At 46.6% G+C, this 20,229-nt stretch overlaps 2 protein-coding genes and 1 non-coding gene across 3 annotated transcripts; 1 reads left to right on the forward strand and 2 right to left on the reverse strand.

Moving 5' to 3' along the window:
- Positions 1-1,397: 1,397 nt before the first annotated feature.
- Positions 1,398-3,939, reverse strand: LOC125513744 (peptide methionine sulfoxide reductase A4, chloroplastic-like). The gene is made up of 2 exons (XM_048678937.1): positions 3,275-3,939; positions 1,398-1,919 (listed from the first exon to the last, which is right to left on the reverse strand). The coding sequence occupies exons 1-2, from the start codon at positions 3,806-3,808 to the stop codon at positions 1,668-1,670; spliced, it is 786 nt and encodes a 261-aa protein (XP_048534894.1). The 5' UTR covers positions 3,809-3,939; the 3' UTR covers positions 1,398-1,667.
- On the forward strand, positions 2,953-3,034 carry TRNAS-GCU. Its single transcript has one exon. It is a non-coding gene; the product is annotated as a tRNA-Ser (tRNA).
- A 1,241-nt stretch (positions 3,940-5,180) lies between the features above and the next one.
- On the reverse strand, positions 5,181-10,602 carry LOC125513736. The gene is made up of 15 exons (XM_048678926.1): positions 10,062-10,602; positions 9,905-9,969; positions 8,608-9,513; positions 8,371-8,437; positions 8,225-8,287; positions 8,005-8,068; positions 7,828-7,921; positions 7,652-7,735; positions 7,461-7,550; positions 7,323-7,350; positions 6,217-6,696; positions 6,066-6,127; positions 5,882-5,991; positions 5,712-5,799; positions 5,181-5,632 (listed from the first exon to the last, which is right to left on the reverse strand). The coding sequence occupies exons 1-15, from the start codon at positions 10,468-10,470 to the stop codon at positions 5,339-5,341; spliced, it is 2,904 nt and encodes a 967-aa protein (XP_048534883.1). The 5' UTR covers positions 10,471-10,602; the 3' UTR covers positions 5,181-5,338.
- Positions 10,603-20,229: the final 9,627 nt, after the last annotated feature.

Here is a 20,229-nt window from a genome sequence, read left to right on the forward strand (position 1 = left end):
GGAAGTATTTAGCCTTAGTCTTGCATCAAGAACCATCTTCTTAGTTTGCTTTTTAATCACCTAGCCAACATGATTCATTCTATTTTTCAAGTTTTCAAAACACCGAGCTGCAAAATTGTGAGCCAAGTTGGGAGTAGTGCCCATATGTGTGAGGAAAGCACATTCTTTTCCATTGTTAACCTTCTTCCACTTATCAAATACTTTGACCATGGATGTGTGTGAACCACACTTTCTAATTGGCTTCTTCAAAAAGAGAAAACAAGGCAAGCAATAGGCACAATTTGTTAGGGGTGAATATTCCAACCAGAAAAAGTTTGTGAAGCAATCACTATGGAATAGCCGAGAACCAGCCCCTGTCCCAGTAAAGTTATACTCATGTGGTTGTAAGGCCGGTTGATAAGACCATTTAGTCGATATATAAAAACACCTAGCAGCACCATGCTCATCAGGAGGAAGTTGCCAAATTTGAAGACGTCTCCCAGGCTCTCGGTCATAACCTGTAGTTAAAATTGTAGCTTGTTCCGTCTCTCGCATGGGAACATCATGATCAGTTTGAGCATTACCTTCAATACGATTAGGCTGGTTTTGTTCGCTAGGTTGCACATCGTTTGCAGTAGAATCAATGTTCCGATAGTTGAGAGCTTGAACCAACTGGTTTGCAAAATTTATGAATGGATTCTCTCTTCCACTTCATGCCTACACAAGCACGAATAAATAATTGGAAATGTTATAAGTGATGATTAACACCTATAGTTTGTATGATTATACTTCTATAATTTTTAAAGGCATGTACTAATCTATGTGAAAATAAATTAACTTTTCCCCTTGTGTTGTTGCCGCTCATCAAATGTGTCCTTGGATCGGCACCTGCCTGCCTCGGCATTCCCTTCCCAACTTACCTTCTCCACTTCTGATCTTGGAGGCTGAAGCCTGGAGTCCTGGAGCGATATGATCGCTGCTGCCTGCGGAGATGAGGAGGCGAACGAACTGTCATATGTCGTAGAGATTAGCGATCCGATATGTGCGTCAGAGTGTGGCTACCTGTGGTGCATGGCAGGGGCTCCTCCGCTTGTGAAGTAAAAAACTAGTATAAGATAACTGTGTAGTGTTCGGGCGTACACATGACTAGTTGGATAGGGTTTGGGCATTGCCAAAAATATGCCCATGCCCTAACCATGCGGATCGAATCGAGTACCCATGGTAATATTGTCATCCTTCAGTTATGAACAAACTGCGTTGTAACTACTTCCTCGTCTTGAATTACTTGTCGCGGGAATTGTTGTATCTAGGCATATTTTTAGTTCTAAATACATCCATTTCTATCTATTTCACCCATCTATGTGACAAGTAATTTGAGACAGAGGGTCTAACCAGGCCTGCTAACTCTGATAACACCATTTTTGTAATTAAAATGAACTTTATTACTCAGGCCATAATTTATCCTAAGTACGATGGCAATTCAACACTAAATTACAATGGTAATTCAACACTAATAAGGTATAATGGTAATAACTTTCTTCTCTCTTACAATCCTTGCATTTAGGTAACAGCACAAGCTAGGAAAACTGTAGTGAAATTCAGCTGACATCCACCATTATTCAGGCAGCGTTCTCGACTATAACATTGCTGCTTGTGTGCTTCCATGCTGGTCAGGTCACCAGGCTCGTTCATCCGTAGCAGCGGATGGGGTCGTTGCAGCCCTTCTCCGTGGACTGTTTGAAGCCAAAGCGACCGCCCTTCGCAAGGTACTGCTGGTGGTACTCCTCCGCCCTGTAGAACCTCTTCGCAGGGAGGATCTCAGTGACTATCTTCCGGTTCTGAACCTTCTGCTGCTTCTCCATAGACTCGAGCGCCGCCTTCTCCTGCTCCGATGTGTAGTAGTAGATCCCTGACCTGTACTGGGTTCCGACATCGCCCCCCTGCGTGCACATATTTCAGAAATGTATGTGATCAGAAACACAAGGAGTAATGAACATTTAAGAAAAGGAACTGATGTGTTGCCGTTTGTCGGAAACAGGGCCTCTTTGATTAGTAGAATTCCAAAAATGCAGGAATTGAAAAAACATACGATCGTAATGTCATGCCCATTTGAATCCTACATGATTTTAGTTGTTTGATAGCATCACAGTAAGAACAAAGGACTCTTACCAAGAGGTTTGTGAGTGGATGCTAAATTTCCTATGGAATGTAGTTCAAAGGAATTCTTAGGAAAAATTCCTGGGATTCAAACCTATGAATCAAACCACCAACGTAGGAAAAATCCTAAGGATTCCAATCCTCTAAATTTCCTAGGAAAATCCTTTGAACCAAAGAGGCCCCGAGAAATGGGCTTGTACAAATATGCATAAGCAAGTTCCATTGCTCGCAATCAAATGAGCTTGAGGATATTATTCAGAGATTCAAGTAAGTTCACATCAGAGGTTGAAAAGCTTCTGTAGTATAGTTCAAAAGGCTAAGAGCTAGTTTGAAATATCAGTTAACAAAGGGCACCAACAGGTATAATGACTGACCCCAACAGGTATAATGGATTCTGCAGCTGAGCCTTACGGCCAAGATTACCACCACTCTCATAACACTGATTAGCTTAACACAAAACTGCACAAATGCCAATATCGCTGCGGTACTAACCGCTGAAGAGTGTTTAGCTAGATAGTTCCTCTGAAAAAAAGTCAGGAACACTGCCGGTGGCCAGTGCTATGCCTATTCCGAGCAAAATGTAAAGGGAAGCAGCAGGTTTGCAGACCTCTATACACACAATCGCAGGATGTACACATCAAATGCCCAAGTGCTACTACTCTCGAGGCATGCTTAGCTCGCTGCCCGATTCACAGTTGTAGGCTGACACTCTGTATATAGGGTTGCCTAAATCCGTTAAGGGTCGGTAATGTTTGTACGGTGCATATTTAAGTTCACACCCTGCTGTGTAGAACCGACGACAGAAAGAACATAAGCGTCGCTTTGGCCGAGTGGTTAAGGCGTGTGCCTGCTAAGTACATGGGGTTTCCCCGCGAGAGTTCGAATCTCTCAGGCGACGATTTTTTTCCTCCTATTTTTGTTTGTCAATTTTGCAATAAATTGTTTCTGTCTAGAGAACTAATTAAGCAATTTTCCCAATAAATTCTCAAGATATTTTCTCAGTAATAAATTTGTAATGTCCAGAAAATTTTCCCCAATCCTGAAACTCCGTATCCACACACTCCAAGCCACAGAAAAGGAATCAAAAGCAAAATTGAGGGGATCAGCAATCAGGCTGTGTGGCCGAGTGGCGACGGACCTGGCGATTGGGCGTGGTCGGGTCGTGGCGCGCCCAGAAGGTGTCGAGGAGGTCGTCGTACTTGCAGGCGGCGGGGTCGTACTGGACGCGGACGACCTCGTTGTGGCCGGTGGCGCCGGTGCAGACGTCCTCGTAGGTGGGGTCATGAAAGGCGCCCTGGCTGTAGCCGACCTCGGTGCGGGTGACCCCGGGCACGCGCTGGAACACCAGCTCCACGCCCCAGAAGCAGCCGGCCCCGAACTGCGCGAACTCGCACCCGGGCGCCGGCTTGTCCTCGTCGGGCCCCTGCGCCAGCGCCGCCGACGCCTCCGACGCGCGCGGGCTTCCCCCGCCCCCCAGCCCCAGCTTCCCGAGCCAGCTCATCGCCGCGAACCCGCCGCCGGTGGTGGTGCCCCGCGGCGCGGTTTGGGGAGCGGGGGCGAGGAACCGACGGTGGTGGTGGGAGGTCGGACGGAGGGCGGCGCCGCCGAGGCGGGAGGCGAGGCGGAGCGGGGAGGAGGAGAGGGAGGCGGGTGAGGTGAGGAGGGGAGGCATCGGGGCTTTCTCCTTGCCTTTGCCTTTTGTGGCGGCGTGGCCCAGATGCTTCGTCGGCTCAGTCAGTCCCGGTTGCGTTTGCGTTGCGTCGCTTCGGCTGGTTGGTTGCTGCTCTTTTCTTTTCTCGACGTCCTCCCTCGCTGCCTTGTTGATGATGGAGTCCTGCTTGGCGGGCCGGGTTTGCGGGTTTCATCACCCGTTAAATCGTAAATCTTTTTTTTTTTAGCGAATCAACCTGTAGTTGAGTTGGTTAGGTGAACAGTGGTATATATAACCCATCGGGGTTCAAATCTTGGTACTCGCATTATTCCTAGATTCATGTATATGAGCGCTTGTGTCTGTATTGATGCTCAAAAAAAATCGTAAATCTTTTTTCTTTTTGCGGGTGCGTTAAATCGTAAATCGTACTCCCAGTTTTACTACCGCCTGTTTCAGAACAAACGAAAAATTCGCATAAACTGGCTCACTTCCACCACGATAAAAGGGTGAATTTCACTGAACACGAAGCTGTAAAAGTCATCGTCGGGTTGCATCGCAACACATCACATCACATTTAGTAGTGACTTGTGCATCTCAACCTATTTCTCATTGTAACTTCCGGGCTCTGACGGTCTTCTTCTTTATTGAATGAAACCTAGTGCTCGCTACTGTTCGTCAAAAGCATCACATTCAGTCATAAAACAACACCCGGACAGCGATGAGTCCGATTTCCGTCACTGTCTACTGGGTATGAAATCTGCAGGCACCATGGATGATGAAAGAACAAAATCGCAGACGAGTGGCGAACCGTCGAGAGTTTGACCGGGTACGCGCAAGCAGTTTCGTCCGGGGCAAGGGTTTCTTGTGGATAAGGAGATGAGAGGATCATGCGATGCGGGTATGCGAAGGCGTTGTAGGACACGTAGTCACCGAGGAAACAGAGGCTGAAACCTGCAATCCTGTACACCGCCGCTGGTGGTGGATTGGATGGCAAGGCAAGACTTTCCTGTGATCAGATGAGGCTCCACGTATGCTGTGTTATGCCAGGCGAAAACAGTTGTGCTCTACCTATTTCTGAAGAAATTCTATCTGTTTGCATTTTTCTATTGAAGAACGAAACGACTTTTTTCTCATGCCGGAAGCACCGGTTGCATCTTTGAATCCTGTAACGACCACCGGTCAACAAAACCACACATTCTAAGCTCTTTGTTACTCCCTCTGTAACAAGCATACTACTTTTAATAACACGAGGAGTACCAGGCAGACCGAGAAAATGTGTTTCAAGCATGAAATTTTCGTTAAAACCTGCTAAATTTCCATAGTAACAAGAGGAACTCCATACGTAAATCAGAAAATAGAACTTTATAACAACCTTCTCAGCACACACGAACACTAGAGCATTAATTATTACATTCTTTAAGTACAGCATTTACAGCAGTAATAAACAGATAAACAAGCTATTGGCACACAGCCACACACGACACGTCAGTTGCCAGTTTCAGCTTAAGCTTACTCAGGTCAAAACAGGTCAAGTAAGGTTGGAAACGAGTGCTACAACTCGTTGGCGTTAACCATGGCATCTCGAGGCAAGCATGGAGAGCGAGAAGCTGATGCTGACCTACTCCTAAGCGCATTCTTCTTGAGGCTTTCACGGCACGGGGCCAAAAACTCATGCGACAGAGCGTCCTCTGACGTGATCCTGCACCTGGGGTTAACCGCCAGGCACTTGTCCACGAGATCGAACAGCGAGTCAGGGACCTGCTCCAGGAGCTCCGGCCTGCGGGCGTTGGCCATGCACCACTCCCTGAGATCCACCGACTGAAGCAATTTGACATCAAATAGCTCCTGGAAGACAAAGGCAGAATTACTGATTCAGTGATCAGTTCATAGGGTGTCAATGTGTCGATCAGTTGACTTTGCGTACCTCTGGGTACGAGGACTCGCAGTTGTGCAGTTTTGCTACTTCCCATAATTCTTCGTTGCCTCTGATCTTCGCTATTTCTTTCATGTTCCTGTTGTTCAACATATGCCACGAGGTTAGCGTGCTCTTTAACTCAGGGAAGCAAAGCTTTGAAAATGAGCCAGCTAACTCACTGTTCAGGATCTCCGCCGAAAGGTGCCTTGCCGATTATGAAGTACAGGAGTGTCACCCCAGCCGACCAGACATCAACTTTGCAACTCTGATGAGAAGATCTCAAAAGAACCTGAAGGAAAAAACAGCCATTCAATATGTGGCACCTCGAAGCCGAAAACCTCTCAGGTAGGAACTACATCAAACCTCTGGAGCTCGGAATCCTTTAGTTCCAACACATGGACCTTCTCTTCGCTGCTTTCCATTTCCTGCAAGAACCAATTAGTTAGATCACTCAACACCTGAGGTCACTGGATTCAATGCACAAGGTCTAACACTGTTCAATGGAAAAGCATACCTTTGCTGTTAATCGTCCCAGAACCGGGAACAGCATTACCATCACAACGCAGGGGCATTGGAGTGAGTACAAATAACTTCCGATCCACACTACCCACAGGAGCAGCAACCCTCTTCCTTTGGGAAACTGGAGCTGCCGGTATATTTTGTTTGGGACTGTCCATTGCCTCCTGCAAGAAGCTCATTAATTCCTTCCTCCCTCTGTAAGGCATTGGCTGCTTTAACCTGTCTAATGGTGTTTTCGCGCTTGTAGGATCCTTGGCCGAGGTTACACCAGATCCATCAGCAGGTTGGCTACCATGCCTACTTTTATTGTCAATCCTAGGATCACTGCCCACAGGGATTTTATTTGATCTTTTCCTCTTGGGCCCAAGAGGTTGTTTTGATTCGGCTGCTGCTTCTTTGGCATGAATCACTAGAGAAGATTTCAACGAAGATTGAGATGCGGTATCCTTCCCACATGACATTGTCTCAGATTTACCTGATCAACAAAAGTCATATCTCAGTCTGCAGTCACGCACGAGATATAACAATTTAAACAACTACAAATTCATTGAATAAGAATTCATGTAATCCTACCTAGGTAACAAAAACTTCTAATGAATCAGAGACTGACACCACTACACTGACTTATTCATTGTTGAATCTTTTTGTTGGCTCTGTTTCATAGTGATTTCTAACAACGATTAGCAAAGGTGGCATGGAGCGGACCATGGTGAAAAACTTCTCATGACACCTTTCAAACTAATATTTTTTAAGTAGCTTTTCACTCAGGTATCTTGTGCCATCATTTGGTTGCTCAAGCTAATGACTTTTCAGAACCATTGCCAGGAGAATGCTTTTACAAAAATACAGTGACGCGGCTTAATGGTTCTAATTTTGGACAAGTACTGAAGATGTTTGTGTTTCATTTGATTCAAATCTTTTTACGACAAACAAGTATATCCCAAAGTGAAAAAGGCTCAAAGCGCTGTAGCATGGAGGAAAATGTTGTTAGATATAAATACATTTGGTGTGGAGAATCCTAAATAGGGATGAGCAAAAACAATCAATGGTTTAAGTACAGCACAAAATAAACAGTAACTCAATATTAGAAGGTGAACTTACTGTTTTTCAAGAACTTATGGTGAACATCCTGCAGGGGGAGGGGGGGGGGGGGGGGGCAAAAAAAGCAAAAATGGCATTAGCATCTACTGCAGGAAAGAAGCATCAAAGAAAACGAGGGCAAGCAATACATGCACTAACACTTGCTAAGTTGAAGTCAACAAGATAACCCTTTGTCTGGTCACGAGAGAAGAGGAAGTTTCCAGGTTTCACATCTCTATGCACTATTCCCTGGGAGCAGAAATATCAGGTACTCAGGATTAGCTGGGGGTTAATCCTAGCGGCATGCAGAACTCAACAGTTAATGAAGGTAACATGCAATCAAACCGAACCTGCTTATGCAAGCTTGAAAGAGCTTTGAACAGACAATACCCATACCACTGCAACTCAAAGACATTTATTTCTCTTTTGAGAATCTGCAAAGATAAGAGAAAATACTTAACAAAATATGAATAGATATCGAAGGTTGGTAGGACAAATAACATTCATAGCCACCAATTTTTTTAACCTCTGGTCTGTCATGCTTAACATGTTCTAGAATAAAGCAGTCTAGTTCACCACTCCTAAAACAGCCTTCGTATCTAATCACAAAACTCTTGCCTCTGCAGAAGAAAAACACGGTAAATCTGCTGTGTTTATTTTGGGGACAAGATAAGGAATTTAGGGCAGCAGCATTTTTTAGTACCCAAATCGTTCCAACATCTTTCGTTCATTGTCAACATGATGTGAATGAGCTTTCTCACGAGGACCTGGCAGTAGAAACATACAAGTTAATTCCCTTTCTCATACAAAAACATCACAGAAAAAATATAGAAACATGAATGAACTATCAAAACTACAGCCAATACATTTAACGAACTTTGTATACAAATATGGACATATGACAAGTGGACTGATGTTCGCACATTTTATGGCAAATACTTTTCCATCTTCGCTTCTCCGAGCCCTATAAACGATCCCATAACCTCCTGAGCAAATAAACAATATGACATATTAGTCAACATTCAGCAAAACTATCCCAGTTCGAACAGAAATGTATAGGGCCTCTCACCTGACCCTTCCTCCTCTTCCACGACAAAATTCTTGAAGCTAGGCAGTGGTTTTGGCTCTGCATGGCCCTGCAACACAATAGATCGACATAACTTAAAAATCAGATGAATAGAACAAGACTTATGCTATTTACAGCTATAAAAAATTACTAATGCATTCAACCCTAAGAATATAGAAAGGAGGCAAGGAGCTAAAAAATAGTAACTGCAATGTCAACATAATGCAAGACAAAAATAACCTTTTGAGCATTTTCTGCAAGTTGATCCTTATCTTCTTTGGGCAGGGCATCATTTTTCTTGCGCTTCTCCCGTTGCTTCACCATCTTTCTGTCTTGCTCCTTCTTCGGAAAAATGGTACCCACTTTCTTATGTAGCTGCTCTCTGTCCTTTAGGTATGTGCTATCGATATTTTCAGCAACAACGTTCAACTTTCCATTGTTGATACAATCATGGCTCCTCGCTTCTAGCGGCAATGCTGCCGGGTCAACTTTTGTGCCCAGAGATAGTTGTTGACATGAGCTTTTGTTCATTTCATGAATCGGTTCCTGTAGTAGAGGTTCTGCTTTGGTGCATGTAGCAGACTGGAAAACACCAGTATTAGCATCCTGACCACAAGATGGGATCTCCTCACCCTGTCCAGCATTTGGGCTGTCATTTTGTACAGCTGCTTGGTCAGGCATCACACTGTTTCTTACTATACTGTCTACTAACTGTGTATCACAATTGAGAGATGGACTGCATGGTCTTGTGTGAAAAAGATTTAGATCCTCATCAAGCCAAATTTTTGTATCTCCAACTAAAGGCACCTCCACTATCATAGGAAGGGGACTGGACTTCTTTTCCAGATCCTCACTATCCTCTACTCGGCAATTGTAATATGAAAGTGCTCCTTCCATTTCACCAATCCTACTAATGTCATTAACTGCTGCATGGATGTTCTCTGATTTCTCAGCACAGAGGGAAGGAATATCACTAAATGGACGAACGGACAACTCCTTCCATGTCAGTGTAGATGTCATGTCCCCAAGAAGATTGTCGTTGCTGACTCCAAGAGACTGATTAAGTTTAGGTTGAAGACAAGGTGTACCAATTTTAGCAATGTTGGAAACTAGAGGAAGCCTATCTTGCATAACCTCCAGGTGTACCTGACCAAGATATGACAACAAACAGGAGTAAAATAAAAGCTATTGTATGTCACTGCTATGGATTGCAAAAGCTTAAATGCATAGCACGCCAAAAAATGCATAAGAAACTTTACATTTGCCTGTGATAAGCAACCCCCCCCCCCCCAACACACACTCACAGTGCAGCCGTGCAGTGCTGTCCATTGTGTAACAGTGAGGTTCTGTAAACTGTAGTGCTATTTTCCACAACTGAACTTCGCTCGGAATTCGGCACAAATTGATTTCAAATACCAGCTAAGCCAACTACATATGCAAGCAAAATGAAATGGGACATGGAGGTACTGCACTTCAGTATTTTCTTAACTCGGGTGATTCTTAGAAGAACATGAGCAGTGACGAAGAAAAATCGTACCTCTCCAGCAGCAACTGAGGAACAACTTGGCACAATCGGCAGCTGCTGCTCGAGTTCTACCAAATCTGCACAAAATTGGCCCAGACGGAGGTCAGCAACATTGACCAGTAACTCTAGAGAAACCATCGCCCGGTACAAAGCTGCAAGCAGGACCAACCTGCATCGGCCTCCATCAGGAGGCGCCTCTTCACGCCGAAGCGATCCGCGTCGGGAGCCTTCCGCTTGCGCTCATACCTAATCGGCATCTCCGCGCACCAGCTCCTCAAGTCGGAGGGCCTCAGCCTCACCTTCGGGACCGCCGGCACATCCCACCCCAGGAACCTCAGAAACGCCACGACGGCCGTTCCCGAAACAGTCACCGTGCCGCCGGAGGAGCTGAGCGGCGATCCGGGGGCGTGGCACAGCCGCTCGACGTGCTGCAGCGTCATGGCGCTCGCCGCCGACGTCGACGCCACGGCGGCGAGCTCGGCGGCGGCGGCGGGGCGGCCGATGCGGAGGAGCACGGTGAGGAGGTGCCACGCGAGCTCCGTGTCCCACGAGCCCGCGCTGGCGGCGGCGGGATCCATCGGATGGGAGGGGAGGCGCTCGGATCTGCGGCTCAAGGATCCGGAGGAGGAAGGCAAGGAATTCCCCGCAGGGTTTGGGTGGGAGGGAACCTGGCTTCGAATCCCGCGGTGGTAGTGAAGAGATGTGGGTGGTTTTTTTCCATTCGGTCCTCCGAGTTGCTGGTCTTTGCGGGACGGGTCCGGGCGGGAGGCGGGAAAATTTCGTTGGCGAGCGGAGTTTTGGGTAGCGGTGGATCTGGGCGCTGCCGATTCCCGCCTTTTTTTTCTCCCGTCTCGGGCCTGTAACTGCTACGGGCCACCCAGCAAGTGTACACAAAAATAGGAGCTCGTGTGTGCTCGTACACACACAGTCTCTTTTTGACTGTATATCAACACGCCAACGCAGCAAGTGTATTGACACGCTGGCGCACTTGGCCCAAAGTCTTCTCTTTTTTTGAGAAAAGTGGGCCCAGAAAATAGCATCTGGAAGATGGTAGATCGTGTGTTGGTTTCGTGGTTCATGAATGGCAGGTATGGTTTACTTCTCCGACGTGTTAGTCATGCGGTGGTGCTAGATCTGAACTTCAGTGACGCGTTTTGGGTGTTGCCCCAGTTCCATTCGTTCAATGGTAATGGCTTCGTCTTTGATGAGGCACCTTGAAGGTCTGCAAAGATACATAACGGAGTGAGGAGGTGATCCATTGGGTTTTCCTTTGGTGGTTGCAGGGCCGGTGCTGGCATTTCGGGGGCCCAGGGCGAAATTGAAATCCAAGGCCCCTTGATACAAATACTAAAATAACAACCAATTTTTGAACGGCAATAAGCTTGGTACCGCTCATTCAAGCGAGCTCATGATGATCATCTATTAGAGCACTTATGCACCAAATCTCAACATGAATCATCCAAGCATACATGAACAATAGCTTGTTCAAAAAAGAATGAACAATATCGCATTAAAATATCTGATATGTATACATTAGAAAATATGAATAAACAGTTAAAATGCATCAAACAACGTTCATATGAAATAAAAACATACCTTTTGTAAACACATCATCACGGTGGCTTGTGGACGCAGTCTGTTGGTGTGGTCTACTCTTGGCGACTCATCATCTCGCCTCTCTGTGTGGCCATGTCGGCAGGGACGATGTTAAAATCTCGAAGTCACATAACATCACACGTCTTGAGGGTTGGTTGTCTATTTTGGGGGAAAACGACTGTCAAGATTTGATTGTTTACCTGTCTAATTTGTTCAGTGAGTGTAACTTAGAATTCAATCAAACGTGCATCTACTACCCAACTCCAGTTGTGACCTTCTTGAATCAAATATAAAACAAAAAAAGATATTGTTGCCTCCTGCGTCCTACCCCATCTTTTGTTTTATTTTGCTGCTGCTCCACATGTCCCTTTCCCGAAACTTCATTCTCAGCGCATGTTCACGACTCATGAGAGCAAAAAAAAGATGTTAAGATTTTCCATCCTTATCACATAATGGGTATACAGGGGCAGCAGATAATCAATTAACTTGCACGTAGGAGAGAACATGCCATTGGGGTGGGTGGGCATGGGGGAATCAGGAAGGAAGGAGCCGAGGAGGGTAGCTGCATAGATCGATGAACTTTACCCATGGGTTTCAAAGTGCAGCATTGGTGCGGCGGCGCAGGCTATAAGATATGGCTTGAGCGATATGACCTGATATCATCTAATCCCAGAATTTGTGGGAGAATCCATTGTGTTCACTAGAATAGAGCGATCTCAGCGCTTCGTCTATTACCCTGACTTCGAGGGCCTTTGGACGGTTTGACCAAGCAGCACAGGCCCAAGTTGGGACCCCTTGATTTCACGGGGCCCAGGTCAGCCGCCCCTCCCCCCTCCCTCAAGGTCGGGCATGTGTGGCTGTTGTGGTGGTGTCGGAGGCATATGGTGGGAATTAGTGTCAAGCTAAAGGGATTCTTCACTCTTGATTGTAATTTTCCTTCTTGGTTGATGTTCCTTTGTGTAAAGGCTAATATTTTGCTGTCTTTTCAATTTTGTCATGTCGGTGTCTACGTGGATTGTACTATGATCTTTACGATATAACTGAGACACGTGTTACCTGCAAACAAAATAAAGTGGACGCAAACTCCCTAAATTTGACCTAGAACTGGTTGGTTGTTCTAAAAAGAGAGAGAGAGACGATTGGTATGTCGTGGCATGGGATGGGACAATTTCTAGTTAATTCTATCGGGGACGGGGATGTTTGAAAATTATCTTGTTCCACCGAGGTATTTTTGTTGGGAATCGTTGTATGGAAAACAAAAAAATTCTACGCACACGCAATGATCTATCCATAGAGATGCATAGCAACGAGGGGGAGAGTGTGTCTTCGTACCCTCGTAGACCGTAAGCGGAAGCGTTTCACAACGCGGTTGATGTAGTCAAACTTTTTTCGCGCTCCAACCGATCTAGTACCGAACGCACGACACCTTCGCGTTCTGCACATGTTCAACTCAGTGACGTCCTCCGTCTTCTTGATCCAGCAATACGGCGAGGTAGTAGATGAGTTCCGGCAGCACAACAATATGGTGACGGTGATGGTGATGTGATCTCCCAGGGTTTTGCCTAAGCACTACGAAAATATGACTGAGGGAGTAAACGGTGGACGGGGGCGTCGCACACGGCTAAGACAATCACTATAAAAAAAGACACATCCGTGACATTTTGGGCCGAACGAAAAAAAATTCTGTCATACATATGACACTTCTATGACGATAATTGTGACAAAACCCGATATCATCATAGATGCGGTGGGCTCCTACTTCTATGACAAAAATTCATAACAGAAAATGGGCTTTTCATCCTGGGCGGGCCGGAGACGCAGCTGCATGACATTCTTTGGGCCGTCCATGACGGAAAAAACCGTGGTAGAAGCGAGGGCGAGGAAAATTTCGAGGAGTTCCTGGTTACGGTGAGAGGTCGGGGGCCGAGTGATGCGCGTTTCTCTCCTACACGTACGCGCGTGTGTGCGAGGCATTGGCTCTAACTGAACCCGAGCGAGGCGTTGGGCTCTAACTAAACCCGAGCGATTGCACCGCAGGCTATACGTTACTGAACCCGAGCGATCGATCGATGACTGTTAACTGAACCCGAGCGAGCGATTCCTTCGCTACTGCTGCTAACTGAAGCCGATCGATGGGATGAACAGTGAACGTTGCGGGGGGTTTGGATGAACAATGAGCGGTAGCGTTGCCTCTGGTTGAACAGGACCCCGTGGTGTGGTGGAGGGCTGGATGAACAGTAGACGGTGGAGGGGAGCCCATGGAGGGGTGGATGAACAGGACCCCATGGTGTGGAGGGCTGGATGAACAGTAGACGGTGGAGGGGTGGTTGAACAGGACCCCGTGGTATGAAGGGCTGGATGAACAGTAGACGGTGGAGGGGTGCCCATGGAGGGGTGGTTGAACAGGACCCCGTGGTGTGAAGGGCTGGATGAACAGTAGACGATGGAGGGGTGGTTGAACAGTAGCCGGTGGAGTAGCGCGCGGTGGAGGCTGGATGAACAAGAGCCCGTGGAGGCTGGATGAATAGGAGCCCGTGAAGGCTGGATGAACAGGAGCCCGTGAAGGCTGGAGGAGGTCGACGGTGGAGATGAACAGTATCCCGTGGAGTCCCATTTTGCGATACGCCACACCCCTCCCGATGAACAGGACCCCCGTTTTGACCGCAGCGCTCCAACACAAGTCCGTTTCCTCCGTTTTGCGGTACGCCACACCCTTCCCGATCAACAGGACCCCCGTTTCGACCGTAGGAGGTCCGTTTCATCCATTTTGCGGTATGCCACACCCCTCCCGATCAACAGGACCCCCGTTTCGACCGTAGGAGGTCCGTTTCCTCCGTTTTGCGGTACGCCACACCCCTTCCGATGAACAGGATCCCGTTTCGAACGTGGCTGGTCGAACATAAGGCCGTTTCCTCCGTTCTGCGGTACGCTAGGCCTCGTTTCCATCGCCTGTTCCGTCCAAGCCCTCCCGATGAACATGACGCATTTCGTTGCCTCCCTATGAACACGACGCATTCCGTTGCCTCCCCATGAACACGACGACGACGCTGTTTCTCCGTTCCGACCCAGCCATGTACACGAGCCCTGGCCGTACGTATGCGCGAGTAGGCGTTCGAGACCCCGCCCTTATGTACACATACGTGGCCGTATTTTATTGCTTGCACCATGGCCGCTGTACGTACGTGTACATGCTATGTGCGCGCCTCTACTACGACACGTGCGCGTCTCTACTACGACACGTGTGCACCTCTACATCGACCAGTATGTACGTACACGGTCGTGACCAGAATGACAACGCTACGTACGCTTCGACTAGGTGGGTCCCGACTGTCAGGCACTTCCTTGCCTGCGAAGATGTAGCTGGTAGGTCCCAGCAGTCAGGGGGCGAATCGTTTTGTTTTTTTGCCCGGATGCACTTCCTTGCGTGTGAAGGTGTAGCTGGTGGGTCCCAGCAGTCGAGGGGCTGGTGGGTCCCAACAGTCACGGGGGCTAATCATTTTTTTTTCGGACGCACTTTCTTGAGTGCGAAGATGTAGCTCATGGGTCCCAACAGTCAGGGGGCGAATCATTTTTTTCGTCAAATACGGTGGCCCGTCCGGTGGGTCCCCGCTGTTAGGTGGAGAAATAATTATTTTGCGCATAATAAGGAGGCACTTCCTTGCGGCTGCCGTGGACCCAACTGTCAGCCTCTCCATGTATAGTACTCTTCCGATGGAAGTCGGTCGTTGACCACGCCGCGCCGAGAGCACCAGGGTGGTGGTCTGGACAACGGCGAGGCTTAGGAAGGGGACGACGCGGAGCCGGGGAAGACGCAGCAGTGGAAGCCCGCGCGGAGAGGAGTACGAGGGTTCACTAGTTCGGCTGTGGTATGAGGCTGCTGTCGCCGCAGAATAAGAGAGGGTGTGGGTGAGTAGAGGGATGGCCTAGCCAGCGGTGGGAGTAGTACGGGGCGGTGAGGCCTCCGCGGCATCACAACCGGCCACGGGAGGCAGTAGCACGCGACACGACCGGCACTGTTTTGGGCGGTTGGAGCAAGAAGACTAGAGGTTGAAGAAGCACTACGGACGTTGGATGGACATCGTACGATCACTGCAGGTAGAATCGTTTATATTGACTAAGTTGACAAAGCCCTTGGTACGCGTCAACTTAGTAGGCTCACAGCTCGAATTTGGCAGAGAACATATAGCCCATTTGCGATTTGTAAGAATGTACAACCCATTTTTTAATTCTAATGGAATTCATTACAACTCATTTACAGTTTGTTAAAAGTACAGCCCAACCTCTAGCTAGGACAACGATTAATAATTTCAAACAACCGCTTAAAACAGAATTAAAAAAATTCCTACATTTTGATGGGATTCGAAATATTTTCATTAGAAATTTCTAGTCAGGTTAAATATAATTTTAAAATAAAGTTGTATTACGTTAAAATCCGACGAAATATTGCGCGCGCAACAAGTAATAAAATTAAAATTTTCAAATTTCAAAAAAATATATTTTTCAAACTAATTACGTGTTTGGTGCATAGTAACTGTCCAGTTATTATAATTACATCTCATTTATTATTTCTTAAAGTCTATTTTTTTGTTAAGCCTAATGCATACCTCTTAGGAAAGTTTACAGCCCAGCGGGACGGAGAATAACAAGTTGACCCGGATATTGTGTACAACTGTCGGCCCAGTTGCATTGCTGATATTGAAAAAAAAGCTATTTTTTATACACACATTTAAATTTTTTTATAGATAAGGAACATTTTTATACACATATTTAACAATTTTTAAATACATGATTAACACTTTTTAAAACATATTTTTTAGTCAACAGTGGGCCCACAGCGAGCGGAGGAGGTCACAATACACATATCTTTTAAATACATGATTAACACTTTTGTAAAAACAATTAGCCCACAGCGAGTCAATTAGCTCCAGTTGGCCCACAGTGGGCCGACAGGACCCAATCAAGCCACAGTGGGCCGACATGGGCCAGTCGGCCAGCTGTAGGCCGACTGGAATCCAATCGGCCTGCTGTGGGCCGACTAGGCCCAGTCGGCCTGCAGCGGGCTGATGGTGTATTATTTTTTAAAAAAATTATCCAGCGTAATATTTATGAAAAATAATTAAAAAATGTATTATTTTTAAAAATAGCAAAAAAAAGCCGTGTGTAGTACAGTACAACCTAACATGGTTACTCAGCCCACATTCAGCGACGCCGGAAAGGCCCAAACAAGGCTTGTGTACAACTTTTTGAAGTCACTGAGCTCAATTAATAACTTAATAAAAAAATTAGATTATAGTGGAACCTAATTAAAAGCTGTCATGAGCAAATAAATAATTCAATGAGTCCCACTTGTGTGTGTGCGCGCGCGCGTGTGTGTGTCTGAGAGAGAGATAGAGAGAGAGACCCATCGGCCGATGCTCGTAAATACATCTTTCAGCCATATGCATTGCTGATGCTCAGTAAAAACTTATATAGTTGACACAATCATATAGAACATCATAGCACACTGAACTTGCATACAAAAATTTCACACAGGCGGCACAATCAAGATGGAAGCAGTGGATCGCTACGGGAAGAGCTATGTTGAAACCAACAAAGTCGTACATAACGGTTCATCGTCTTTATCAATGACGGGGAAATATCTTGAATGTTGTGCAAAGAAAACAGACAGACAACACAATAAGTTCTCCTAGCACATTAAGTTGACGTACAACCCTTTCTAAAAAAAGTTCAGGTACAAAATTAGAACATGTCACAATCAAATGTACTGGCATATCAGTGCTTCACACCCATAGCTCGGATTTAACTAGTATCTGACAAGATTCGGTTGTTACCTCAAATTAGAGCACATCCAGGCAGCCAGCCCCGCCTCTTCTCCCAAAGAAGCAGTGGCCTCCGCCGCGCGATGGAGTAGGCCCTGTGCCATCCATCGTTCTGAGCAACACGGGGAAAGTCTGACGTTGACTCCTGTAATGGACGTCGTCGACGGCCCCTGGCACCAGCGGCGGCGATAGGACTTCGATTGATGGATTGACCACTTCTTCGACATGCACGAACACTCGATACGGGTACATCCCTAACGTGGTCCGCGGCGGCCTTGGTGGCGATGAATAGTACAACCCCGGTTCCTGCACCGGTATCTCAACACCAATCACCTTCGGTATGGTGGACGGCTTCTTCATCCATGCCATAACCGTCAGAGCCCAGCTGTCTGGAGGAACAAACATACTTACGAGCTCACTTCCAAGGTCGTTGATAAGCTCGTTCATGGACTCGCCGTTCCAAGCACGTCGAGGCATGCCGTGAAAGGTAAGCTTTGTTAAAAACTCAAGCTCAGAGGGCACCGAGCCCCATCCTGGGTGCCACCGATCAAAGCTCACCAGCGCGCCATCGCAGAACAAACGCCGGGAAGATTCGAACACACGACTGCAGTCGAAAGTTGTCCGGAACCTAACGAACAAATCAGCCGGTGGCGGACAGACTTCCACGAGCAAGTCACTTATTTGGATGCCGTGCGCAATGCCAAGAGCTTTGACAAGGCCATCCGGCGAGACAGGAGGCCGGTCGCCGTTGACGGTTACCATCAGCACTTTGCTGGCAAACTGGTCGTCAAGCGCCGCCATGCCACTGTTGAGCGACAGCACGCAGCGACCGAAGGCAGGACGGACCTCGGGATCTCTGGCTCGGAGATCCGCGTTGACCGGCGACATGATAGTGCGCTTGAGTACAGGGAGTACAGGAGGGGGATTTGGGGGAACTGGAGTAGGAATCGAGATTCCAGAGGTGGGGGAGGGGTGGGAGACTGCGGATGAAAAGGTAGCATGAATTTCGAGCACGCGCCAATATGCTCTCAGCGCGCAAGAGCACGAAAACACCGGTGGCGCCCACATGTCGGCCTAAGAGTCCTTATTCATTCTTTTTTGGAGAGCCCGACCTTTTTTTTTCAGGATCTTTTGAGAGCCCGGCCTGAGAGTCATAATTGACCTGTTTGGCATTGCGTTACTACTCGGCCCATATTCAACGACACCTCACTGGCCCAAACAAGTGTACATCATCGAAAATACACTGAGCTCAAATTATATAAATTGAAAAAAGGAGATATACTCTGAACACTGGAGAATGGTGATGCCCTCATTTAGCCCACCAGTAGTTCGAGACAATAAATAGTTCGAAACAACGATATATACAACATTCAAACACTGACTAGTGACTACTACTGACATAAACAGCAAGACATGATAGTTCATAAGAAGTCTTGCTACACCACCAAAACGCACCCATCTGCAGCGCTCACACTCTCGTGATCCAGACGAGAATGACATTCTAAACCGAAGCAACTATCACATAGTAAGAGTGACATAGACGAGGATGACCAAATGACAAGGAATGTGCATAACAAAAGAAAGAACTACCCATCCAGAACCAGCAGCAAAGACAACAAAGTCATTCGAAGAGATGATCCAACACCATCATAATTTGCAGCCCTGCTTCAGCGACCAGTGATCCGGAGACACCAGTACTCCACCCTTTCGATGCAACAACCCAATTACCTATCAACCTGAAGGCTCGAACCACATCACCGACTGTCGTAATTGAGACATCCAAGGATCAAAGTTAATCCAGATGCCTTTGTCATTCTCACCTTCTTTTGGCTGCAGGCTGTATCATTGACAATCAGGGGAATTTGCTCCCGAACTCCTAGGGCTCGCCGTGTAGACATAGTTTTCCATAGCAAACAGAGCCTCTCTGCCATCAAGGTCCTTGCCAATGTTGATCTCCTGGTTAATCGGATAATTGAGTCCGAGAAACAGGGAGTGTAAACCAAGGCTGTTTACCCGCCTCCAACTAAAAAATTCTAAAGGCCCCAACAAGCTGGTATCATGCTCATAGACGTAACAACCATTGTCCGGATACTCACGTATTACACGGTGCTTGTATACAGTGGTTTTTTTGCAATATAACTTTTCCGGCTCATGTGTCTGAATGATCATCAGTCTTTTGTCATCGTCTGATCGAGCGAGGAATCAGTTGTGCTTCCCTGTTTTTGGCAAAGGTGGTGTGATTACAAAGGGCAGTAACTGTAGGGACACTACATCATATCAAAAAGGACAGGCATTGTTAATGTAAGATCAACATTGTTCAGAGTATGAGTAGGATAATGCAAGAAACAACATTGATATGTCCTTGTTGGAACTGGGAGGAAAATACAGGGAAATGTATACTAGGTTCGAAAATATAGAAGTGCCATGCATGGTTATACTCATGTTATCTCGCAATCGATTCTTCACAGGAAACTACCATGTCATGCATGTTATGTAATCATGTTCTGTCCTCACAAACAAATTCTTCAAGGTAACTAACAGGCCATGCATTGTTATATACTCGTGTTCTGTGGGCAAAAAATTTGTGAGGATATTATTCTAGCCATTGATTGCTGAAGGGCGAATATAGGTATGTACACATGGTAAGCATTGCAGGATTTCACTACTTCCAAATATAGAGTTCTCCATATGCACATTTACTTCCCTAATGTATGGTTAGATGAAACCAACAGTGTGGTGCATGTTTCTACATCATGAAAATGAGGAAACTAACATGGCCATTGATACACACTCATATTTAGTAGTAGTATATAGATTACTGTAAAATAAGGATAATATCCATATATTCCAAACGTTTGATTATTCAGGGTACAAATTGGCTGTAATGACATGGTCACAATCGCATGAATTAACTCATTCCAA

Source organism: Triticum urartu, chromosome 1 (genome assembly GCF_003073215.2).
Source record: "Triticum urartu cultivar G1812 chromosome 1, Tu2.1, whole genome shotgun sequence".
Lineage (NCBI taxonomy): Eukaryota > Viridiplantae > Streptophyta > Magnoliopsida > Poales > Poaceae > Triticum > Triticum urartu.